At 43.8% G+C, this 27,717-nt stretch overlaps 1 protein-coding gene across 6 annotated transcripts in view; it reads right to left on the reverse strand.

Annotated features, from left to right (window-relative positions):
* Nucleotides 1-27,717, reverse strand: part of dysf (dysferlin, limb girdle muscular dystrophy 2B (autosomal recessive)) — a 407,686-nt gene that overhangs the window by 253,633 nt on the left and 126,336 nt on the right. For all 6 annotated transcript variants that reach the window (XM_087991921.1, XM_087991945.1, XM_087991926.1 and 3 more), the window contains exons 12-16: nucleotides 24,491-24,617; nucleotides 23,868-23,971; nucleotides 17,287-17,355; nucleotides 6,839-6,882; nucleotides 3,210-3,292 (exon numbers count right to left, since the gene is read on the reverse strand). In XM_087991921.1, coding sequence (XP_087848047.1) covers nucleotides 3,210-3,292; nucleotides 6,839-6,882; nucleotides 17,287-17,355; nucleotides 23,868-23,971; nucleotides 24,491-24,617 — 427 coding nt within the window. The remainder of the gene's footprint in view (nucleotides 1-3,209; nucleotides 3,293-6,838; nucleotides 6,883-17,286; nucleotides 17,356-23,867; nucleotides 23,972-24,490; nucleotides 24,618-27,717) is intronic.

Here is a 27,717-nt window from a genome sequence, read left to right on the forward strand (position 1 = left end):
ATTCTGGAGTGGAGAGGGTTGGCTTATGAAGAGAGATTGAGTAGACTGGGATTATACTCATTGGAATTCAGAAGAATATGGGGGGGGAGTCTTATAGAAACGTAACCCTAACCTGATAAAATTATGAAGGGAGGTCATTTCCACTAGAAACTAGAACTAGGGGGTATCGCCTCAAAATAAGGGGTAGTAGAGTTAGGACGGAGCTGAGGAGGAACCTCATGGGGGTACCTCGTTGAATGTTTTGAAGGTAAAGTTCGATAGATTTTTGAACAGTAAAGGGATTAAGGGTAGTGGTGAGAGGGCGGGGAAGTGGAGCTGAGTCATGAGAAGATCAGCCATGATCTTATTGAATGGTGGAGCAGGCTCGAGGGGCCAGATGGCCTACTCCTGCTCCTTGTTCTTATGTATAACAATTGTATAATTCTGCTCCAGCACTGGGTGTTTAGTATGTCAGTCAGAACAGAAGAGAACATTCTACAATAAACAGGAAAACATATTTTGCAGAAGAGGGAGCTGAAAAGAACTGTTGAATGGGGGGAAGAGTTTTAGATTAGATTCCTTACAGTATGGAAACAGGCCCTTTGGCCCAACAAGTCCACTCTGACCCTCCGAAGAGTAACCCACACAGACATTTATCCCTGATTAATGCACCTAACACTATGGGCAATTTAGCATGGCCAATTCACCTGACCTGCACATCTTTTGTATTGTGGAACGAAACCAAAGCACCCAGAGGAAACTCACGCAGACACGGGGAGAACGTGCAAACTCCACACAGACAGTCGTCTGAAGTCGGAATCTAACCCGGGTCCCTGGCACTGTGGGGCAGCAGTGCTAACCACTGAGTCACCGTGCCGCCCACAAAACAAATTAAGTTGCATGTATGCAACATCTCTCACCAAAAAGCACTTTATAACCAACAAACCAAGTGTGGTAACTGTTGTGATTTAGCAAACACAGCAACCAACAGCTCCCACACACAGTGATGGGAGAATGGCCAAATATGTTGCCTTTTCTCGTCTTATTACAGGGGTCATTGCTGCCCATGGCACCAAGTATAGCTCCACTGATCACCTCAGAGATACAATACAAGGTTGCACGCGGGAAGGCAGGGGAAGATGGGACCCCTGACTGTACAGCACTCCCTGTGTGGATAGTGGGTTGACAATAGGAAACCAAGAACAAAAACTATAGGTCAGAAAAATGGAATCTGTGACATAGCATAGAATCAGCAGCAATGTTACAAAAGAAAATGTGATAGCATCTCGCTTACAGACCAAAACATGCGGCATGAAGGACCTAACTAGTGAGATCCTGCTACATACAAACAGTCTGGCAACAGTATGCCAGCCAGTGTGAAACACTCTTAGGACATCACGTCCTGAAAGATCAAATATAAACTCATGTTTGGTCTAATCCTTTTTATTAGTCCCCCATACAAGCATGTTAGCTGATCAGTGAGTATTATTGTCGAGTTGAATGGATTGCAGGAGAGGAACTTTTTCCAGATCCCTGTGAGAGTTGAGTTTTAATCGTGAATGAATGATCCAATGCTCTCACCCCTATCCTGAACCACAAGAGAAGCAGCCATGGCTATCAGCGTATAACCTGCTCTTCACAACAAAGATGCATCAAAGCATATTAGAGCTACTCAAAATGATCGGAGTGATAAAGGAGTGTGAGTTGTTGTTGGAGTGAGTGAGGTGTTGTAGAGAGTTGCAGAGAGTGAGATATTGTAGAGAGTGAGTTGCAGAGAGTAAGGTGTTTTCGAAAGTGAGTTGTAGAGTGAGGTGTTGTAGAAAGTTGTAGAGCTATTGCAGAGCTGTTGGAGTGAGTGAGTTGTAGAGAGTGAGTTGTTGTAGAGAGTTGTTGTTGAGAGGGTTGTTGAGTCATCGTGCAGGGTGTGTTTTTTGTTTCGGGGGAGTTGTACAGAGGGGGTTGCTGTACTGGGGGGGGGGGGTTGCTGTACGGGGGTGGGATGGAGTTGCTATTTGGAATGCACTGTGTGAAAGAACGTGGAGTAAATTGATAAGTAACTTTTGAAAGGGGATTGGAAGATGTTTGGAGAAATGTATTTGTAAGCATTTTCCATGTTTTTGCTTGCTGTAGTCATTAGATTACTTACAGTGTGGAAGCAGGCCCTTCAGCCTAACAAGTCCACACCGACCCTCCAAAGAGCAATCCACCCAGACCCATTCCTCAACATCTAACACGACAGACAATTTAGCGTGGCCAATTCACCTGACCTGCGCATCTTTGGACTGTGGGAGGAAACCGGAGCACCCGGAGGAAACCCGCACAGACACGGGGAGAATGTGCAAACTCCACACAGACAGTTGCCTGAGGCAGGAATTGAACCCGGGTCTCTGGTGCTGTGAGGCAGCAGGGCTAATCAATGTGCCACATCATGTTGCCTCTCTGTGAAGTGGTTTTCATTTCGAAGGGGATGCCTTAAAAAGACCACAGCTGAATCAGATACGGCCTTGAGGGGAAGGCATTTACATAACTCTGGGGAATGAGCAGGAGTGAGGAATAATTAGGATAGGTGTTTGAAACAGCTAGCACAGGCCCAGTGAGCTACCCTGTCCACTATTGTTATCTGTCCATCGTGTAGCATTGGCAATAAGGGACTTCCACTGGGTGTGGAACCGGTCAGCTGACTGGTCAGAGTTTGTTTAAACATGGCTCCAACTGAGCGTGTGTTCACTGGTTCCTCTGAAGGAGTTGCTGGACAGTACAACATGGAGAGACGTGACCAGAGCTGTTCAGGGCAATAGTCTCTGATGAGATACTTCATGCACTTTGGAACAGTTTAATCAATCTAACCAACCTTTGATAACTATCACCAGTACTAAATTGTAACTCACTGTAACCATCACTGAACTTTAACCTGCTCTAATTGTTACAAACCTTCATAATCAATATTCAACTTTAGTCAACATTCATTATGAGGAAACAATAAGCTAACTATTCCTAAGTGTTAACCTGCGAATACCATCACTGAGATTCAGCCAACTATTTCAGACCTCCAGCTGCCATGGCCGTGACTAAACTCCAATCTACGGAGTACCATCACCATCACTGAAGGTCAACTTCACACATTATACTTAACTAGAACTTCTAAACTGCCACAAACATTCAGGAACTTCAACCCAGAATAAATATAACTATTAAATTCAAACCTGTTACTACGTATGAACCTCACTTACCTTCAATCTCTCCTCCTGGGGCAGAGATTTTCGACATACATAAGTAAGTTGTACCAATCACATCATTGTGGGTTAAGCGATCCCTGTTCAAGTAAAACACATGAAAAAGCATTATGCACGATGTATTAATACCCTCCCACAGCCCGTCGTCCACACACTCCCCCCATCACACACTCTACACCCATTTAATCCCCCTCCCACAGCCCCGTGTCCACACACCCCCCCATCACACACTCTCCACCCATTTAATCCCCCTCCCACAGCCCCGTGTCCACACTCCCCCCATCACACACTCTACACCCATTTAATCCCCCTCCCACAGCCCCGGGTCCGCACTCCCCCCATCACACACTCTACACTCATTTAATCCCCCTCCCACAGCCCCGTGTCCACACTCCCCCCATCACACACTCTACACCCATTTAATCCCCCTCCCACAGCCCCGGGTCCGCACTCCCCCCATCACACACTCTACACCCATTTAATCCCCCTCCCACAGCCCCGTGTCCACACTCCCCCATCACACACTCTCCACCCATTTAATCCCCCTCCCACAGCCCCGTGTCCCCACACTCCCCCCATCACACACCCTACACCCATTTAATCCCCCTCCTACAGCCCCGTGTCCACACTCCCCCCATCACACACTCTACACCCATTTAATCCCCCTCCCACAGCCCCATGTCCACACTCCCCCATCACACACTCAACACCCATTTAATCCCCCTCCCACAGCCCCGTGTCCACACTCCCCCATCACACACTCTCCACCCATTTAATCCCCCTCCCACAGCCCCATGTCCACACTCCCCCATCACACACTCTACACCCATTTAATCCCCCTCCCACAGCCCCGTGTCCACACTCCCCCATCACACACTCTACACCCATTTAATCCCCCTCCCACAGCCCCATGTCCACACTCCCCCATCACACACTCAACACCCATTTAATCCCCCTCCCACAGCCCCGTGTCCACACTCCCCCCATCACACACTCTACACCCATTTAATCCCCCTCCCACAGCTGTGTCCACCACCCCTCCATCCCACACTCTACACCATCTTACATTATCATGCTGTGAAATTGCTATAGATGGCAGAGAAGGTTGAGATAGTGATTGAAAAGCACACGTGACTCTGACCTTTACAAATCCAGGCACAGAGTACAGCGGTGTCATGATGAGGTTTTCTATCAGTGTTTTGGCCTTTTAGGACAATGTGACCCATTCTGGAGAGGGCCCTTTAGGCAGATGTGAGGGCTTTAGAAAGAGTGCAAAGAAAATGTACAAGATTGGTTTGAGGAATGAGGAAAATCAGTTCAATGAGATATTGAAGAAGCTGGTTTATTTATCGAGGAGAAAGTGAGGACTGCAGATGCTGGAGATCAGAGCTGAAAATGTGTTGCTGGAAAAGCACAGCAGGTCAGGCAGCATCCAAGGAACAGGAGAATCGACGTTTCGGGCATGAGCCCTTCTTCATTCCTGAAGAAGGGCTCATGCCCAAAACGTCGATTCTCCTGCTCCTTGGATGCTGGTTTATTTATTCTCAGTGAAGAGAAGGTTGAGAGGAGACTTGACTGAGGTGTTCAAAACCGTGAGGGTTCAGGAAAGAGTTGATGGAATTGATTTGATTTATTGTTGTCACATGTACCTAAGTAGAGTAAAAAGTTATGTTTTACACGCAATACAGACAGATCAACAGTAAACAAGGACATTCTGATCATATGGCACTTAGACAGAGCGGGACATACAAGGTTATGGCTGTACAGGAGATCCACACAGCAACACCAACATTATTTGAAGTTAGAGAGGTCCGTTCAGCAGTCTGACAACAGCAGGGAAGAAGCTGTTCCTGAAGCTGCTGGTGTGTGTGTGTTCAGGTTTCTGTACCTCCTGCCTGATGTAAGAGGTTGTAGGAGATCATTACCGGGGTGGGAGGCGTCTTTGATGATGTTGGCAGTGTTTCTGCGGCAGTGAGCCGTGTAAATGGAGCGCATGGATGGAAGATTGGCTTCCGTGATGGTCTGGGCTGTGCACACCACCTTCTGTAGTTTCCTACGGTCCTGGGCAGAGCAGTTGCCATACCAGGCCGATATACACCCGGACAGTATGGTCTCAATGGTGTATCTGTAGAAGTTGGTGAGTGTCCTTATGGACGTGTTGGATTTCCAGAGCCACCCTAGGAAGTTGTTGTGCCTGCTAGTCCGTGCATCTACTTGGGAGTTTAGATCGTGAGGTATTGTTGCCATTGGTTGAGGAACTAGGAGCCAGAGAGCAGAGAGTAAAAATGATTGACAAAATGAAGTCATTTAGACAGCTTTTATCCCACAGCAAGGGGACTAAACTGTATGAGAGTGTGGTGGAGGCAGACTCAATTGAGGCATTCAAAAAAGGAATACAAGAAACACCTGAAGAAAAAGCAACTGCAGAGTTATGGGGAAATGGCAGGGCACGGGGATGAGAGAGCTGGCAGCATTGATGGACCGAACAGCTTCTTAGCCTGCACCTATTAAATAATCTTATGATTCTACAATATCATAGAACATATAGCACATAGAAAAGTACAGCACAGAACAGGCCCATTGGCCCACAACGTTGTGCAGAGATTTAATCCTAATGTAAAATATAGTAACTTAACCTACGCACTCCTCAATTCACTGCTATCCATGTGCATGTCCAGCAGTGGCTTAAATGTCCCCAATGACTCTGCTTCCACCACCACAGCTGGCAACGCATTCCATGCATTCACAGCTCTCTGTGTAAAGAACCTACCTCTGATGTCTCCTTTGTACCTTCCTCCTAATATCTTCAAACTATGACTTCTTGCACCAGTCAATCCTGCCCTGGGGAAAAGTCTCTGGCTATCCATTCCTCTCATTATTTCCTACACCTTGATCAGGTCTCCTCTCTTCCTCCTTCTCTCCAGAGCGAAACGTCTGAGCTTATTCAACCTTTCTTCAAAAGGCAAGCCCTCCAGTCCAGGCAGCATCCTGGTAAACCTTCTTTGCACTCTCTCCAAAGCCTCTGTATCTTTCCTATAGTAGGATGACCAGAACTGGACACAATATTCCAAGTGTGGTCTCACCATGGACTTGTAGAGCTGCAGCAAAACCTCGCAGCTCTTAAACTCAATCCCCCTGTTAATGAAAGCCAAAACACCATATGCTTTCTGAACAACCCTATCCACTTAGGTGGCAACTTTGAGGGATCTATGTACTTTCACACCCAGATCCCTTTGTTCCTCCACACCGCCAAGAATCCTGTCTTTAATCCTATATTCAGCATTCGAGTTCGACCTTCCAAAATGCATCACTTCACATTTATCCAGGTTGAACTCCATCTGCCATTTCTCAGCCCAGCTCTGCATCCTGTCTATGTCGCACTGCAGCCTGCAGTAGACCTCTATACTATCAACGACACCTCCAACCTTTGTGTCATCTGCAAACTTACTAACCCACCCTTCAACCTCCTCATCCAAGTCATTTATAAAAACGACAAAGACACATACCGCTGCATTGAATCTCCTGCCAGATTTCTAGAACCCTACCCCGACTAAGGTCAGCTTCGTCTTTCCTGTGAACAGTACCCATCAACAGATGCAGAACAGTAGAGACGAGAAGAGACTCACCAGTCAATGAGCCGGATTCTCATCTTCTCACACATGGATGGAAACTGGAAAGAGAAAACATTACCCATTCATTATCTGCTTGGGGAAAGACACATCACAGAGAGTACTGCAGGACAAACAGAATATCAAGGGGAGACAGTCTCTAGGAAGCAATGGAATATAGAGGGTCCACACAGGGAAACAATGTTCAACAGAGGAAACATACTAGGACATGTGGGATTTAGAGGGGACACACTGGGATGTTATCAGATATAAAGGGATACATTGCAACATTATGCAATATAGAGGGAGCTCACACAATGGGATATAAAGGGATACACTACAACAATATGGAATATAGAGGGAGCTCACACAATGGGATATAAAGGGATACACTACAACAATGTGCAATATAGAGGGAGCTCACACAATGGGATATAGAGGGACACACTGCGACTTTATACAATATAGAGGGATACAATGCAACATAGAGGGAAACACTGCGATGAGATGCAACATAGAGGGAGATCACACAGTGGGATATAGAGGGACACACTGAGATGTTATGCAATATAGAGGGAGATCTCACAATGGAATATAGACGGAGACACTGCAACATTATGCAATATAGAGGGAGATCCCACAGTGGGATATAGAGGGACACGCTGCGATGTTATGCAATGTAGAGGCAGATCACACATTGGGATGTAGAGGGATACAATGCGATGTTACGAACTATAGAGGGAGATCACACAGTGAGATATGGAGGAATATACTGCACATTATGCAACATAGAGGGAGATCACACAGTCGGATACAGAGGGATATACTGCAACATTATGCAATATGGAGGGAGATAACACAGTGGGATATAGAAGGATATACTGCAACATTATGCAATATAGAGGGAGATCACACAGTAGGATGTAGAGGGATATACTGCAACATTAAGCAATACAGAGGGAGATCATACAGTGGGATATAGAGGGATACACTGCAACATTATGCAATATAGAGGGAGATCACACAGTGGGATATTGAGGTATATATTGCAACATAATGCAGTTTAGAGGGAGATCACACAGTCGGATATAGAGGGATATACTGCAACATTATGCAATATACAGGGAGATCACACAGTGGGATATAGAGGGATATACTGCGATGTTATGCAATATAGAGGGAGATCATACAGTGGGATATATAGGGATACAATACGATGTCAGGCAATATAGAGGGAGATCACACAATGGGAAATAGAGGGACATACTGCAACATTATGCAATATAGAGGGAGATCACATAGTGAGGGATAGAGCGACACACTGCAACATTATGCAATATAAAGGGAGATTACACATTTGGACATAGATGGATATACTGCAACATTATGCAATATAGACAGAGATCAAATAGTGGGATATAGAGGGAGATCACATAGTGGGATATAGAGGGATTCACTGCAACATTAAGCAATACAGAGGGAGATCACACAGTGGGATATAGAGGGATACAATACAATGTTATGCAATGTAGAGGGTGATCACAAAATGGGATATAGAGTGATATACTGCAACGTTATGCAATATAGAGGGAGTTTACACAGTGGGTTATAGAGTGATACACTGCGATGTTATGCAATATAGAGGGCGATCACACAGTGGGATATAGAGGGATTCACTGCAACATTAAGCAATATAGTGGGAGATCACACAGTGGGATATAATGGGATATACTGCAACGGTATGCAATATAGAGGGAGATCGCACAGTGGGATATAGTGGGATATACTGCAAAATTATGCAAAAAAAGAGAGGGAGATCACACAGTGGGATATAGATGGATACACTGCAACATTATGCAATATAGAGGGAGATCACACAGTGGGATATAGAGGGATACACTGCAACATTATGCAATATAGAGGGAGATCACACAGTGGGATATAGAGGGATATACTGCAACATTATGCAATATAGAGGGAGATCACACAGTGGGATATAGAGGGATACACTGCAACATTATGCAATATAGAGGGAGATCACACAGTGGGATATAGAGGGATATACTGCAATGTTATGCAATATAGAGGGATATCGCACAGTGGGATATAGTGGGATATACTGCAACATTATGCAATACAGAGGGAGATCACACAGAGGGATATAGAGGGATATACTGCAACATTATGCAATATAGAGGGAGATTACACAGTCAGATATAGAGGGATATACTGCAACATTATGCAATATAGACGGAGATCACACAGTGGGATATAGAGGGATATACTGCAACATTAAGCAATACAGAGGGAGATCATACAGTGGGAGAGAGAGGGATACACTGCAACTTTATGCAATATAGAGGGAGATCACACAGTGGGATATAGAGGGATACACTGCGATGTTATGCAATGTAGAGGGAGATCACACAATGGGATATAGAGGGATATACTGCAACATTATGCAATATACAGGGAGATCACACAATGCGATATAGAGGGATACAATACGATGTTATGCAATATACAGGGAGATCACACAATGGGATATAGAGGGATATACTGCAACATTATGCAATATAGAGGGAGATTACAGTCGGATATAAGGGGTCATACTGGAACATTATGCAATATAGAGGGAGATCACACAGGGGGAAATAGAGGGATATACTGCAACATTATGCAATATAGACAGAGATCACACAGTGGGATATAGAAGGATATACTGCAACATTATGCGATATAGAGGGAGATCACACTCTGGGATATAGAGGGATACAATGCGCTGTTATGCAATATAGAGGGAGATCACACAGTGGGATATAGAGGGATATACTGCAACATTATGCAATATAGAGGGAGATCACACAGTGGGATATAGAGGGATATACTGCAACATTATGCAATATACAGGGAGATCACACAGTGGGATATAGAGGGATACACTGCGATGTTATGCAATATAGAGGGAGATCATACAGTGGGATATATAGGGATACAATACGATGTTAGGCAATATAGCGGGAGATCACACAATGGGAAATAGAGGGACATACTGCAACATTATGCAATATAGAGGGAGATCACATAGTGAGGTATAGAGCGACACACTGCAACATTATGCAATATAAAGGGAGATTACACATTTGGACATAGATGGATATACTGCAACATTATGCAATATAGACAGGGATCACATAGTGGGATATAGAGGGAGATCACACAGTGGGATATAAAGGGATACTCTGCAACATTATTGCAATATAGAGGGAGATCACACAGTGGGATATAGAGGGACACGCTGCGATGTTATGCAATATAGAGGGAGTTCAAGCAGTGGGATATAGAGGGATATACTGCAACAGTATGTAATATAGAGGGAGATAACAGTGGGAGAGAGACGGATATACTGCACATTATGCAATATAGAGTGAGATCACACGTTGGGATATAGAGGGACACACTGCAACATTAAGCAATACAGAGGAAGATCATACAGTGGAATATAGACGGATATACTGCAACATTATGCAATACAAAGGGAGATCACACAGTGGGAGAGAGAGGGATAAACTGCAACATTATGCAATTTAGAGGGAGATCACACAGTCGGATAAAGAGGGATATACTGCAACATTATGCAATATAGAGGTAGATCACAAAGTGGGATATAGAGGGATAGACTGCAACATTATGCAATATAGTGGAAGATCACACAATAGGATATACAGGGATCTACTGCATCATTACGCAATATAGAGGGAGATCACACAGTGGGATATCGAGGGATACACTGCAACATTATGCAATATAGAGGGAGATTACACAGTGAGACATATAGGGATTCACTTCAACATAATGAAATATAGAGGGAGATCACACAGTGGGATATCGAGGGTATACTGCAACATTATGCAATACAGATTGAGGTCACACAGTGGGATATAGAGGGATACAATACAATGTTATGCAATATAGAGGGAGATCACACAGTGGGATATAGAGGGATATACTGCAACATTATGCAATACAGATGGAGGTCACACAGTGGGATATAGAGGGATACACTGCAACATTATGTAATATAGAGGGAGATCACACAGTGGGATATAGAGGGATATACTGCAACATTTTGCAATATGGAGGGAGATAACACAGTGGGATATAGAGGGATACAATGCGATGTTATGAAATATAGAGGGAGATCACACAGTGGAATATAGAGAGATACAATGCGATGTTATGCAATATAGAGGGCGATCACAGAATGGGATATACAGGGATCTACTGCAACATTTTGCAATATACAGGAAGATCACAAGGTTGTATATGGAAGGATACACTGCAACATTATACAATATAGAGGGAGATCACACAGTGGGATATAGAGGGATATACTGCAAAATTATGCAACATAGAGGGAGATCACACAGTGGGATATAGAGGGACACACTGAGATGTTATGAATATAGAGGGAGATCACACAGTGAGATATGGAGGGATATACTGCACATTATGCAATACAGTAGGAGATGACAAAGTGGGATATAGAGGGATATACTGCAACATTATGCAATATAGAGGGAGATCACACAGTCGGATATAGAGGGATATACTGCAACATCATGCAATATGGAGGGAGATAACACAGTGGGATATAGAAGGATATACTGCAACCTTATGCAATATAGAGGGAGATCACACAATGAGATATAGAGGGATATACTGCAACAGTATGCAATATAGAGGGAGATCACACAGTCGGATATAGAGGGATATACTGCAACATTATGCAATATAGAGGTAGATCACAAAGTGGGATATAGAGGGATATACTGCAACATTATGCAATATAGAGGTAGATCACAAAGTGGGATATAGAGGGATATACTGCAACATTATGCAATATAGAGGTAGATCACAAAGTGGGATATAGAGGGATATACTGCAACATTATGCAATATAGAGGAAGATCACACAGTAGGATATACAGGGATCTACTGCAACATTTTGCAATATACAGGAAGATCACAAGGTTGTATATGGAAGGATATACTGCAGCATTATGCAATATAGAGGGAGAACACACAGGGGAATATAGAGGGATTCACTTCAACATAATGCAATATAGAGGGAGATTACACAGTGGGATATCGAGGGATATACTGCAACATTATGCAATACAGATGGAGGTCACACAGTGGGATATAGAGGGATACACTGCAACATTATGCAATATAGAGGGAGATCACACAGTGGGATATAGAGGGATATACTGCAACGTTATGCAATATAGAGGGAGTTTACACAGAGGGTTATAGAGTGATACACTGCGATGTTATGCAATATAGAGGGAGATTACACAGTGGGATATAGAGGGATTCACTGCAACATTAAGCAATATAGAGGGAGATCACACAGCGGGATATAGAGGGATACAATACAATGTTATGCAATGTAGAGGGTGATCACAAAATGGGATATAGAGTGATATACTGCAACGTTATGCAATATAGAGGGAGATCGCACAGTGGGATATAATGGGATATACTGCAACATTATGCAATATAGATGGAGATCACACAGTGGGATATAGAGGGATATACTGCAATGTTATGCAATATAGAGGGAGATAACACAGTGGGATATAGAGAGATACACTGCAACATTTTGCAATATAGAGGGAGATCACACAGTGGGATTATAGAGGGATACACTGCAACATTATGCAATATAGAGGGAGATTACACAGTGGGACATATAGGGATTCACTTCAACATAATGAAATATAGAGGGATATACTGCAACATTGTTCAATATAGAGGGAGATCACACAGTGGGTAGAGAGGGATATACTGCATCATTACGCAATATAGAGGGAGATCACACAGTGGGATATAGAGAAATACAATGCAACATTATGCAATATAGAGGGAGATCACAGAGTGGGATATAGAGAGATGCAATGCAACATTATGCAATATAGAGGGAGATCACGCAGTGGTATATAGAGGGATATACTGCAACATTATGCAATATAGAGGGAGATCACACAGTGGGATATAGAGGGATACACTGCAATGTTATGCAATATAGAGGGAGATCACACAGTGGGATATAGAGGGATACACTGCGATGAGATGCAACATAGAGGGAGATCACACAGTGGGATATAGAGGGATTCACTGCAACATTAAGCAATATAGAGGGAGATCTCACAATGAATATAGAGGGAGACACTGCAACATTATGCAATATAGAGGGAGATCCCACAGTGGGATATAGAGGGACACGCTGCGATGTTATGCAATGTAGAGGGAGATAATGCAATGTTATGAAATATAGAGGGAGATCACACAGTGAGATATGGAGGGATGTACTGCACATTATGCAATATAGAGGGAGATCACACAGTCGGATATAGAGGGATATACTGCAACATTGTGCAATATGGCGGGAGATAACACAGTGGGATATAGAAGGATACACTTCGATGTTATGCAATATACAGGGAGATCACACAGTGGGATATTGAGGAATATACTGCAACGTTATGCAATATAGAGGGAGATCACGCAATGGGATATAGAGGGATATACTGCAACATTATGCAATATAGAGGGAGATCACACAGTGGGATATAGAGGGATAAACTGCAACATTATGCAATTTAGAGAGAGATCACACAGTCGGATATAGAGGGATATACTGCAACATTATGCAATATAGAGGTAGATCTCAAAGTGGGATATAGAGGGATAGACTGCAACATTATGCAATATAGAGGTAGATCTGAAAGTGGGATATAGAGGGATATACTGCAACGTTATGCCATATAGAGGGAGTTTACACAGTGGGTTATAGAGGGATACACTGCAACATTAAGCAAATTAGGAAATCTCACAGTGGGATATAGAGGGATATACTGCAACATTATGCAATACAGATGGAGGTCACACAGTGGGATATAGAGGGATACAATACAATGTTATGCAATATAGAGGCACATCACAAAATGGGATAGAGAGTGATATACTGCAACATTATGCAATATAGAGGGAGATCACACCGTGGGATATAGATGGATACACTGCAACATTATGCAATATAGAGGGAGATCACACAGTGGGATATAAAGGGATACACTGCAACATTATGCAATATAGAGGGAGATCACACAGTGGGATATAGAGGGATATACTGCAACGTTATGCAATATAGAGGGAGATCGCACAGTGGGATATAGTGGGATATACTGCAACATTATGCAATATAGAGGGAGATCACACAGTGGGATATAGAGGGATATACTGCAACGTTATGCAATATAGAGGGAGATCGCACAGTGGGATATAGTGGGATATACTGCAACATTATGCAATATAGAGGGATATCGCACAGTGGGATATAGAGAAATACAATGCAACATTATGCAATGTAGAGGGAGATCACACAGTGGGATATAGAGAGATGCAATGCAACATTATGCCACATAGAGGGAGATCACACAGTGGGATATAGAGGGATATACTGCAACATTATGCAATATAGAGGGAGATCACACAATGGGATATAGAGGGATATACTGCAACATTATGCAATATAGAGGGAGGTCACACAGTGAGATATGGAGGGATATACTGCACATTATGCAATATAGAGGGAGATCACACAGTTGGATATAGACGAATACAATGCGATGTAATGCAATATAGAGGGAGATCACACAATGAGATATAGAGGAACACACTGCGAATTTATGTAATATAGAGGGAGATCACACAATGGGATATACAGGGATATACTGCAACATTATGCAATATGGAGGGAGATAACACAGTGGGATATAGAAGGTTACACTGCGATGATATGCAATATAGAGGGAGATCACACAGTGGGATATGGAGGGATACAATGCGATGTTATGCAATATAGAGGGAGATCACACAATGGGATATAGAGGGATACACTGCAACATTATACAATATAGAGGGAGATCACGCAGTGGGATATAGATGAATATACTGTAATATTATGCAATTAAGCGGGAGGTCACACAGTGGGATATAGAGGGATATAGTGCAACATTATAGAATATAGACCGAGATCACACAGTCAGACATTGAGGGATATACTGCAACATTATGCAATATAGAGGGAGATCACACAGTGGGATATTGACGAATACAATGCGATGTAATGCAATATAGAGGGAGATCACACAATGAGATATAGAGGAACACACTGCGAATTTATGCAATATAGAGGGAGATCACACAATGGGATATAGAGGGATATACTGCAACATTATGCAATATAGAGGGAGATCGCACAATGGGATATAGAGGGATATACTGCAACATTATGCAATATAGAGGGAGATCATACAGTGGGATATAGAGGGATATACTGCAACATTATGCAATATTGAGGGAGCTCATACAATGGTATACAGAGGGACACACTGGGATACAGAGGGAGCTTATAGTGGGACACAATAGGTTTATAAAGAAGTTAAGAAGAGGATTGATGAGGGCACAGCAGTAAAATGTCTGTATGGATTTCAGTAAGGCATTTGATAAGGTTCCTCATAGTAGACTGTTTAGTAAAGTCAAATCTCATTGAATACAGGGAGAACTAGCCATTTGTATACAGAACTGGTTCGAAGGCAGAAGACAGAGAGAGGTGATAGAGGGTTGTTTTTCAGACTGGATGCCTGTGACCAGTGGAGTGCTACAAGGATCGGTGCTGGGTCCACTACTTTTCATCATTTATATAAAGGATTTGGATGTGAACATTGGAAGTATAGTTAGTAAGTTTGCAGATGTCACCAAAATTGGAGGTGTAGTGGACAGCAAAGAAGGTTACCTCAGATTACAACAGGATCTTGATCAGATGGGCCAATGGGCTGAGAAGTGGCAGCTGGAGTTTAATTCAGATAAATGTGAGGAGCTGCATTTTGGAAAAGCAAATCAGAGCAGGCCGTATGCACTTAATGCTAAGGTCTGAGGGAGTGTTGCTGAACAAAGAGACCTTGGAGTGCAGGTTCATAGCTCCTTGAAAGTGGAGTTGCAGGTAGATAGGATAGTGAAGAAGGCGTTTGGTATGCTTTCCTTTATTGGTCAGAGTATTGAGTAGAGGAGTTGGGAGGTCATGTTGCGGCTGTACAGGTAATTGGTTAGGCCACTTTTGGAATATTGCGTGCAGTTCTGGTCTCCATCCTGTAGGAAGGATGCTGTGAAACTTGAAACGGTTGAGAAAATATTGACAAGGATATTGCCAGGGTTGGAGGATTTGAGCTATAGTGAGAGACTGAATCGGCTGAGGCTATTTTCCCTGGAGCGTCGGATGGTGAGAGGTGACCTTGTAGAGGTTTATAAAATCATGAGGGGCATGGATCGGATGAATAGAGAAGGTATTTTCCCTGGGGTGGAGGAGTCCAGAACTAGAGAGCATAGGTTTAAGGTGAGGGGAAAAGACTTAAAAGGGACCTAAGGGGTAACCTTCACATGCAAAGGGTGGTACGTGTGTGGAGTGAGCTGCCAGAGGAAGTGGTGGAGGCTGGTACAATTACAACATTTAAAAGGCATCTGGATGGGTATATGAATAGGAAGGTTTTGAGGGATATGGGCCAAGTGCTGGAAAATGGGACTAGATTAGGTTTGGATATCTAGTCAATTGGACTGAAGGGTCTGTTTCTGTGCGGTCAAGCTCTATGACTCTATGACAATGGGATACAGAGGGACACACTGGGAAACAATGCGATACAGAGGGACACACTGGGAAATATTGGGATACAGAGGGACACACTGGGAAACAATAGGATCCAGAGGGACACATTGGGAAGCAATGGAATAAGAAGTGACACACTGGGAAACAATGGGATATGGAGGGACACAATGGGAATCAATAGAATGCAGAGGGACACAATAGGATACAGAGGGACACACTGGGACACAGTGGGATACAGAGGGACACACAGGGAAATATTGGAATACAGAGGGATTCACTGGGACACAATGGGATACACTGGGATATAGTGGAACAAACTGGCTGAAAAAACAGGCTTTTGTCACATGATTTTTAACAAGATGATGATCTATTGGATGTGAGCTGATTATTAATGCCAGTGTTTATTGGCCTTCCCAAAATCCCTGGACGAGGATATAGAGATGGGTGATGGCAGGAAACGGTACAGACAGTGGAATCAGACTTGGAAGCACTAGGCAGTAGCAGAGACTGTGGACTGTGTACTATCCATCCCATTCAGGCCAGGTCAGCCCTGCCCATGAAACACCAAGCAGACAGTCTCGCTTTGTGAACTCCTCCAGCGAACAGCGCAGAGTTAAACACACAGAATTCAAATCCGATACAGAGCTCAAGAATTGCCACATAGCAACTGAGCTGAAGCACTAACAATCTTGGACAGAGAGAGAGTCACCGTGGTCGGGGGTATATCGTTTCCGTACCCTGATCGGTAATACAAGGCTCTGATTCCACTGTGGATTGGCGTTTTTCTCAATGATCTTACTGCAAACCTGAAAGATACAAAGAGACAATTTTTTATTCTTTGAGTAAAGCTGTTTATCCCAAATCATTTACAAATGTTCTGATATAGTTCTGTCTCTGTTCGACCCTGTTCATTTTTTTTCTCATTATCCCAAAGCTCTCTGTCAGGTAACACCTCAGTCCTCTCTCTTCGAGATCAAACAGTCCATTCATTGCTCCTCCTATTATTACCCCTTTCACTGCCCCTCCCAGAATTACCCCTTTCACTGCCCCTCCCAGAATTATCCCTTTCACTGTCCCTCCCCAATTACCCCAATCACTGCCTCTCTCAGAAATACCCCATACACTGCCCCTCCCCATTTACCCCAATCACTGCTCCTCCTGTAATTACCCCTTTTACTGCCCCTCCCAGAACTACCCCACTCACTGCTCCTCCCAGAATTATCCCTTTCACTGTCCCTCCCCAATTACCCCAATCATTGCCTCTCTCTGAAATACCCAACTCACTGCCCCTCCCCATTTACCCCAATCACTGCCCCTCCCCAATTACCCCATTCACTATCCTCCCAGAATTACCCCACTCACTGTCCCGCCCAAAGTTACCACATTCACTGTCCCTCCACATTATCCCTTTCACTGCCTCTCACAGGATTACCCCATTCACTGCCCTTTGCACAATTACCCCAGTCACTACCCCTCCCAGAATGATCCCATTAACTGCCCCTCCCAGGATTACCCTATGCAACACCCCTTCACAATTGCCCTTTCACTGACCCCCCTCCCCCAAATATCCTATTCACCGTCTCCTTCCACAATTACTCCCTTTTCTGTTCCCTCACCCAATTACCCCTTACATTGCCCCTTTCCCCAATTACCCCTTCAATGCTCCCTAAGGTGGAACTTGAACACAAGCTTCTGGCTCAGAAGCAGGGACATTACTATTGCAACACAAAAACCCTGAAATGTCCACAGGGGAGTGTCCTAGGCCCAACCATCTTCAGTTGCTTCATCAATGACCTTTCCCCCATCATAAGGTCAGACATGGGGATGTTGGCCGATGATTGCACAGTGTTCAGCAGCATTCGTGACACCTCAGGTACTGAAGCAGTCTGTGTCCAAATGCAACAAGATCTGAACAATATCCAGGCTTGGGCTGACAAGTGGCAAATAAGATTTTCACCACACAAATGCCAGGCTATCACCATCACAAACAAGAGAGAATCTAGTCATTAGCTCTTGACATTCAACAGCATGAGTGTCTCATTATCAACTTCCTTAGGCAGGGAGTGTTAGTATTGACCAGAACCTGTACTGGACTGAAGTACATAAGGCAAGTTGGAAAAGACTTAGACAAGGAATGAGAAGGACTAAAAGGGGTCATGACAAGTTGTTAGCAAATTGGATTAAGGAAAATCCCAAGGCTTTATACATATAAACCACATACACCAAAGAGAAGGAATTTGTGGAGGATGATCTCAAGGAAACTGGTTTCTAAAGCAAGTTGCTATTAAAAAGAAAGAGGTGTTGTGCATCTTAAAAATATATTAAGGTAGATAAGTCCACAGGTCCTGATGGGATCTATCCCAGAATATTGAGGGTAACAAAAGGACAATTTGCTGGAGCATTGAAAGATATCTTTGTGTCATGTTTGACCACAGTGAGATCCCAAAGGAGGGGAGAATAGTTAATGTTGTCCCACTGTTTAAGAAGGGTGGCAGAGATAATCCTGGAAATTACAGGCCTGGGAGTCTCACATCAGTGGTAGGGAAATTCTTGGAAAAGGTTCCCAGGGAGAAGGTCTATACGCATTTAGAATGGACTGATTTGTAATAGACAGTATGGTTTTATGCAGGGGAGGTCGTGCCTCACTTACTTGAGTGAGTTTTTTGAGGAGGTGACAAAGATGTTGATGAGGGAAAAACAGTTTGTTATTGTCCACATGGAAATAAGTAAGTCCGTTGACAAGGTCCCTCATGGCAGGCTGGTACAAAAGGTGAAGTCACATGGTATCAGGGAGAGCTGGCAAGATGGATACATAACTGCCTTAGTCATAGGGGACAGAAGGTAGCAATGGAAGGATGCTCTTTGAAATGGAGAGCTGTGATTAGTGATGTTCCCCAGGGATCAGTGCTGGGAGCTCTGCTGTTCATGATCTACATAAATTATTTGGAAGAGCATGCAGCTGGTCTAATTAGTAAGTTGGTGAACGATACAAAGATTGGTGGAGCTGTGGATAGTGAAGAAGATTTCAAAGGATGCAACAGGATAGAGATCAGTTGTAGGCATGGGCAGAAAAATGGCAGATGGAGTTTAATCCAGACAAATGCAAGGTGATGCATTTTGGAAGGTCAAGCACAGGAGGAAATTATACAGTGGCAGAATCGATATAGAGAGGAATCTGGGTGTGCAGGCCCACAGATCACTGAAGGTGGCAGCGTGGGTAGATAAGGGAGTTAAAAAGGCTTATGGCACACTTGCCTTCATTGGAAGGGCCATTGAGTACAAGGATAGACAGCTTATGCTGCAACTTGATAGAACTTTAGTTAGGCCACACATGGAATATTGCGTACAGTTCTGGTTACCACACTGAAGGATGTGGATGCTTTGGAGAGGGTACAGAAAAGGTTTTCCAGGATGTGGCCTGATATGGGGGCTTTTAGCTATGAAGAAAGTTTGGATAGACTGGGTTTGTATTCAGCGGAAAGTAGGAGGTTGAGGGGTGACTTGAAAGAAGGTTATAAGATTGAGAATGGCATGGATAGAGTGGAAAGGATGAGGCTTTTTCCCAGGGTGGAGGGGTCAGTTACTAGGGGACACAGGTTCCAGATGCGAGGGGGGAACGTTTAAAAGAGATGTGCGAGGCAAGTTTTTCACACAAAGTGTGGTGAGTGTCTGGGACACACTGCCAGACGAGGTGGTGGAAGCAGCATTCAGGAAATACCTGGACCAAAACATGAACAGGAAGGGAATAGGGGGATCCTGTAAGGGAAGATAGTTTTAATGTGGGAGGGCAAAATGTGTCAGTGCAGGAGGGCCGAAGGGCCTGTTCCTGTGCTGTATCGTTCTTTGTTCTTTGCAGTTGCCACTTAAATACAATGGCACCAAGAGGAGGTCAGAGGTCAGAGACTAGGCATACTTGAGTTAGTAACTCTCCTCTTGTCTTATCCATTGCTATTCTAGTGCATACCGACATAATGCAACCTCCGATGATACTTTAACCCTGGTTCCCTTCTGAAGAATCTTCTAAGGTCAATCGATATTTCGATGTTCAGGACTGTCTGAATGTACTGGTCTTCCTACGTGCCTTCAGTTTGGAGAAGGAGACAGTGAGTACTCCAGAGTCAAGAGTGTGGTGCTGGAAAAGCGCAGCAGGTCAGGCAGCCTCCGATGTTTTGGGCATAAGCCCTTCATCAGGATACAAAATGAATGACAACCAGTATGTGCCATTCAGACGTTTTACTGGTTTTAACTTCTGTTCATATGTGATTCAGTCTGCGATTTATATAGCTTTAGCAGAACTTTGTCCCCTTTACATTCTAGCTCTCGATGACAAAAGTTCACATTCCAGTCACCATTTTTGTACCTGACCATGATAGTTAGTCATAGGAAGATGAGAACCCTTTAATTTCAATAGGGCTCCACTGTCTGCAGTTTACATGATATAGCATCAATCCTTCTGTTAGGGTACACACACACATGTGAAATCTGACTATCACATTTTAACCCACCACAATCGTTCTTTGTAATTCTAGGATCTATTCTACACTCTTCATAGACAGTCCGTCAGGATAGACAATGATTTGCTTCCAAGGTCTAACAGGTTCTGAGATAGTGGATGACTCCAGCATTTAGTCCACAAGCTAATTATGAAAACTGCTAAATTGTGAAAACTGGGTGGCATGAACAAGTTGGGCCGAAGGGCCTGTTTCCATGCTGTAAACATCTATAACCCTGAGTTTTCACACATGCAAGGATTGAAGGTTGGAAGTTCACTTCACTGTGTTTTCCCCATCCATTCATGGGATAGGGGTTTCACTATTTAATTGCCCATCCCTAATTGCTCAGAGGGCAATTATGAGTTAACCACATTGCTCTGGGTCTGGAGTCATGTGTAGTGCAGACCAGTTAAGGAAGGCAGTTTCCTTCCCTGAAGGACTGAATGAGATTTCCAACAATCCACAGTGGATTCCTGGTCATCATTAGATATCTAGTGAATTCAAATTCAAATGGTGGGACTCAAACCCAGGTCTCAGAATGTTAGCTGGGTCTCTGTATTAACAATCCGGCCATAATATCTCTAGGCCATTGACTCCCCTGTATATTCCTGATAATCTCACACAATAGATTCCCGAAAGATCCCTGCCCATTTTGGACGGTCACAGCCAAAGTCTCCCATGAGTCAATGAGGCTGTTTGAAATCTTCAAAGCTGGTTTGAAGAGTTTCTGGTGTCCCTCGGTGAGCAGCCAGCCATGAGTAAGGACTGAGTAGGGTAGTTGTTTCAGCAGTTTGCTGTCTGGAATACAGACAATGTTCATTGTCTACTTTCTATATCTCCAAAATTGGGGAACTTGTGACACAGTGGTAGTGCCCCTACCTCTGAAAAGGAGGTCTAGGTTCAAGTCCCACTGCTCCCAAAGCGTATATTAACATCTCTGAGCAGGTGGATGAGGAAAATATCTGTCACTGATATTTGTGTCACAATAAACTTTAATACATGATCCCCCTTAGCATTGTGTAAGTCATTCAGAAAGGTGATGAATTTCTGAAGTCCAGCGTTAGAGACCATGCACAGCGTTCTCCCAATCATTGGGAGCATAAACCAGAGTCGAAGAGTGTGGTGCTGGAAAAGCACAGCTGGTCAGGCAGCATCCGAGGAGCAGGAAAATCAACGTTTTGGGCATAAGCCCTTCATCAGGAATGAGGCTCACTTTCTCCTGGAACACAGAACAATATAGCACAGGAACAGGCCATTCGGCCCTCCATGTCCATGCTGACCATGGTGCCATTCTAAACTAATCCCATCTCCCTGCACGTGATCCATATCCCTCTATTCCCTGCCTGTTCACGTATCTGTCTAAAAATGTTTCTTAAACATTGCCAGTGTATTTGCTTCTGCCACCCCCCCCCCCAGCAATGTGATCCAGGCATCCGTGTAAAAACCTTTCCTCACACATTTCCTTAAAAATTTTCCCTCTCTCACTTTCAACCTACAACCTCTAGTATTTAACATTTCTACCTTGTGAAAGAATCCATTCACCCTATCCAGGCCTCTCAAAATTGTACACATTCCTATCAGGTGGCCCTCAGCCTCTGACGCTCTCACATTGTCTAATCTCTGCTTGTTGCTAATACACTCCAATCCGGGCAACAGCCTGGTGAATCTCTTTCGCACCCTCTCCAAATCCTCCACATCCTTCCGACACAGTGGTGACCAGAACTGTACACAATACTCTAAATGTGGCCTCACTAAAATTTTAGACAATTGCAACATGACATGCCAATATTTATATTTAATGCTCCAACCAATGAAGGCAACCATACTTGCATTGCCTTCTTTACCACTTATCTACTAGTGTTGACACTTTCTGGGAGTAATACAGCCTCTGTATATCAATACTCGTAAGGGTCCTGCCATTTACTGTACACTTTCCTTTTGCATTTGACCTCCCACAATGCATCACCTCACACTTGTTTGGATTAAACCCCATCTGCCATTTCTCTGTCCAACTTTCCAACAGATTTGCATTCTTTAATAACCTTCCTCTCTATTTACAACTTCACCAGTTTTTTTTGGGGTTATCTGCAAACTTGCTGATCAGACCACCAAAAATTTCATCCAAATCATTAAGAAGCAACACAGGATTTATTGATGGTGCCTACTCTCTTTCTTTCATGACATAACCGATCTCCTAATCATGTCGATATTTTACCTTCAATACCAAAAGTTTGAATTTTGAGCAAATCAACTACCAGGAGACGGAGCTAGTAGAGAAGATAGGTGACCACCTCAGATGATGATCTTATTCTAATGTCACTGAGTTGGAACTGACCATCAGAGAGCTTGAAGCATCCATTGACTTTCAACTGCAGCATTATCAGGACAGGCACAAGAATGAAAATATTCAATCACAAGAATTAATATGACTGAAAGAAGGGATATTGATTGGGCAGCACTTATAGAACAGTCTTGAGTGTGCTATTAGCTACATTAACAACGTAAACAGTTCGGTCCATTGTAACCTACTTACTGCAAACAAAAATGATTATAGTTTGTAGTTTGGGTTTCTTTCCCCATGGCAAATCTTTTGGCCAATTCGGGTTGACTTCGAACCAATCAGTAATCTTTTTTCCTATTGTATTAACTGTTGTGACCATTTGAAAATTGGCATTCTTGCATTCTGTCCTGATGAGTGCCGAGTGAAACAGTTCATCAGCAGGGCTCGGTGTTCAGCCCTGTTGAGGTTGGGGACCACCATGCGAAGACCACACCAAGTAGGTGACCGTCCCAATGCCCCAAGAGACCAGACCATATCATCTCACCATCTTCCCGGCGAAGTTCACTTCCACAAAAGGATCAACGAGGTTTTTCTTGCTGCTGTCGAACCCAAAGAACTGCTTCACGCTATCGAGGACAGCATCGTCCACTATCCAGAGAAAGAAAACCAGTCACTCGATAATCTTATAACAACCTTTTCCATTCATCAATTGCCGTAAACATACCCCATCCACAATGCCACTATCCAGTCAGAGCACAGTTTAGATAGGGACTAAAGTTCCCTCTGCACTGTCCACATCAAACACTCACAGGACAGGGACAGCACAGGGTTAGATACAGAGTAAAGCTCCCTCTACACTGTCCCCATTAAACACTCCCAGGACAGGGACAGCACAGGGTTAGATACAGAGTAAAGCTCCCTCTACACTGTCCCCATTAAACACTCCCAGGACAGGGACAGCACGGGGTTAGATACAGAGTAAAGCTCCCTCTACACTGTCCCCATCAAACACTTCCAGGACAGGAACAGTACCAGGTTAGATACAGAGTAAAGCTCCCACTACAACGTCCCAGTACAGAGACCGTACAGGGTAAATATGAGTTATCTTTTGCTCAATGTATTTTCAAATTCCTGGCGTATGGTCCCAATGCCTCAGTGAACACATACTCTGTGGTAGATCCTCTGCCCGGTAAATCTTCAACATGAAATAGGCTCCTCTCAGAGACACTCCACTGGGTCGCAGCAAGTTCCCCTCAATGTCTTCTTTATCTTCAGCACTATCTTTCTTCTCCATCTGCAAGAGAAAGAATATCGCAACTTTCATAAAGTGGGCGTCACTGTAAAATGTCACCTGCAACTGCAACACATAGTCTGGAATCATCTCTCACCTTCACCTGTCTATACCATTGTCTCTGTATCCTTCTATATTATCTCTCACCTTCACCTGTCTATACCACTGTCTCTGTATCCCTCTATATCATCTCTCACCTTTACCTGTCTATACCACTGTCTCTGTATCCCTCTATATCATCTCTCACCTTCACCTGTCTATACCACTGTCTCTGTATCCCTCTATATCATCTCTCACCTTCACCTGTCTATACCACTGTCTCTGTATCCCTCTATATCATCTCTCACCTTCACCTGTCTATACCACTGTCTCTGTATCCCTCTATATCATCTCTCACCTTCACCTGTCTATACCACTGTCTCTGTATCCCTCTATATCATCTCTCACCTTCACCTGTCTATACCACTGTCTCTGTATCCCTCTATATCATCTCTCACCTTCACCTGTCTATACCACTGTCTCTGTATCCCTCTATATCATCTCTCACCTTTACCTTGTCTGTGACACTTCATATTTAATCATCCATAAAGCATCACCTTTATCTATCTTTAACACTTTATCTGTATCCTTCAATGCAATTGAGCCTGTATCATGTCTACAACAGTGTGCCTGTAAAATCTCACCTATACCTATTTATACTGTTCAACAGACCAATCCCTGTATGTTGAAACAAAACACAGAGAATGCTGGAGAAATGCAGCAGGTCTGGCAGTGTCTGCAGAGTCAATATTTTGAGTCTGGTTACGCCTCTTTTGAAGAGTAATGAAGAAGAGTCATACCAGACTCAAAATCTAAACTCTGCCACCACGGATCCTGCCAGACTTGCTGAGTTTGTTCTATACGTTGACCTGTGCAGCTAAACCCTTTCAGAGATTGACACAAGTTTTATTGTAAATCTGCAATTTAACAAGGACACCAGTTTCCCCTGAGGGTCCTTTTCCTGTTCAGAAGACAACCCTATACTGGGGAAGAGCACAATCTTTGATTTGTCATCTGGAGCTTGAACCTGGGTTGCCTGGCCCAGAGCTAGGGGGTGTTATCACAGTGTCACTATAGTCTTTCAAGCCTCAGTGAATCATTGCCCTATGTCCATTAGCTGAAAGGATCCAAGTGGTTGACTGACCAGCCTCTCCTGACTAGGCTCATCAATTAGTGCTCAGAGTGAAATTCACAGTGCTTGGCAGGCAGTTGTCTTCTTCAAGATGGAAGATGGACAAAATGAGGAGGAAGATCCAAGAATGAATTCCCTAACTCTTTGACATGAGATCAGGATGCTGCCTTCACAATGTTATGGATGCTGACACACTCTGTGCCACAGCCTGTTCTGGTATCAGTGGACAGGGTCGAACACACCTTTTGACCTTCATAGAATCCCTACAGCATGGAAACAGGCAATTCCGCCCAATAAGTCCGCACCAACCCTCTGAAGAGTAACCAACCCAGACCCATTACTAATGCAGCTAACCTACACATCCCTGAACACTACAGGCAATTTTAGCCTGGCCAATTCACCTGACCTGCACGCCTTTGGATTGTGGGAGGAAACCCACGCAGACACGGGGAGAATGTGCAAACTCCACACAGTCACCTGAGGCTGGAATTGAACCCGGTCACCGGCACTGTGAAACAGCAGTGCTAACCACTAAGCCACCATGCCACCCATCATGATATTACTAACACAAGGATTATATCCAAATTGCTGTTTCTTATCTAATCTAAGAAGGTGTCTGCAAACTCTTTATAACTGGTCAAGTAGGTGAAAGTGAGGACTGCAGATGCTGGAGATTAGTGTGGTGCTGGAAAAACACAGCAGGTCAGGCAGCATCCGAGGAGCAGGAGAGTCGACATTTTGGGCAAACGCCCTTCATCAGGAATGAGGCTGGGAGCCTCGGGGGTGGAGAGATAAATGGGAGGGGGGTGGGGGGGGGGAAGGTAGCTGCCTACATTGTGAACCTCTAAAATATAACGGCGCAGGCAACTGGCCTGAAGCGCTCTTGCAGAGATGTCCTGGAGCCAAAATGATTGACACCCAATAATAACAACCTCCTTCCGACGTTAATAAAACCAAGAACTGTGGATGCTGGAAATCTGAAACTAAAACACAAGGTGCTGGAGAAACTCAGCAAGTCTAGCAGCATCTGTGGGAAAGAAAACAGAGATAATGTTTTGGGTCCAGTGACCCTTCATCAATGTCCTGTGTGCCAGGTATGACTCCAACCAGCAAAGAGTTTTCCCCCTGTTTCCCACTGACACCGGGTTTTTGCTGGGACCCCTTGATGCCACACTCAGTCTATGTTGGGAAAAAAAAATACCCTGCCACTGCGTGAAACTTCTCGTTTTACATTCAAATTAACCACACTTACAAATCCCCACAAGAAGCAAAATACTGCAGATGTTGGAAATAAAAGCACTTTTATTTGTGGGGGCTATATTCTGATTTTTAGCGGCTCCACTTATTAATTCAGTTATTTGCTGATGTAATTATCCAGCAGAGGTGCTGTCTGTATTTGTGATGACAAATGATGGACTCACAGGGAAACAGAATTAGAAGAGTTTAATAATAGTTTCAATAATTGTTAAATTTAAAGTCACAGCACGTAAAAAATGCTTCTTAGAATCCCTACAGTGAGCAGGCACGCCAGTCGGATGACTGAGTCCACAATGAAGGAAAAAATTATTTTCTTAGATATCATAGGATTTACTTTCACACACAACCACTGCCATAAGTTAGCACCAAAACCTTTTTTTTCAAAGTAACCGATACACACACATCTGCACAGAGAAAGCCTTCACTCTAAACGCACCTTCCACACAGAGATAGAGATGTACAGCACGGAAACAGACCCTTCGGTCCAACTCGTGCAGATTTCCTAACCTAGTCTAGTCCCATTTGCCAACACATGGCCCATATCCCACTAAACCCTTCCTATTCATATACCCATCCAGGCGCCTTTTAAATGTTACAATTGTACCAACCTCCACCACATCCTCTGGCAGCTCATTCCATACACGCACCACCCTCTACGTGAAGAAGCTATCCATT

Source organism: Chiloscyllium plagiosum, unplaced genomic scaffold (genome assembly GCF_037043375.1).
Source record: "Chiloscyllium plagiosum isolate Xiang-an unplaced genomic scaffold, Cpla_swu_hap1 HiC_scaffold_1, whole genome shotgun sequence".
In the NCBI taxonomy this organism is placed as follows: Eukaryota; Metazoa; Chordata; class Chondrichthyes; order Orectolobiformes; family Hemiscylliidae; genus Chiloscyllium; species Chiloscyllium plagiosum.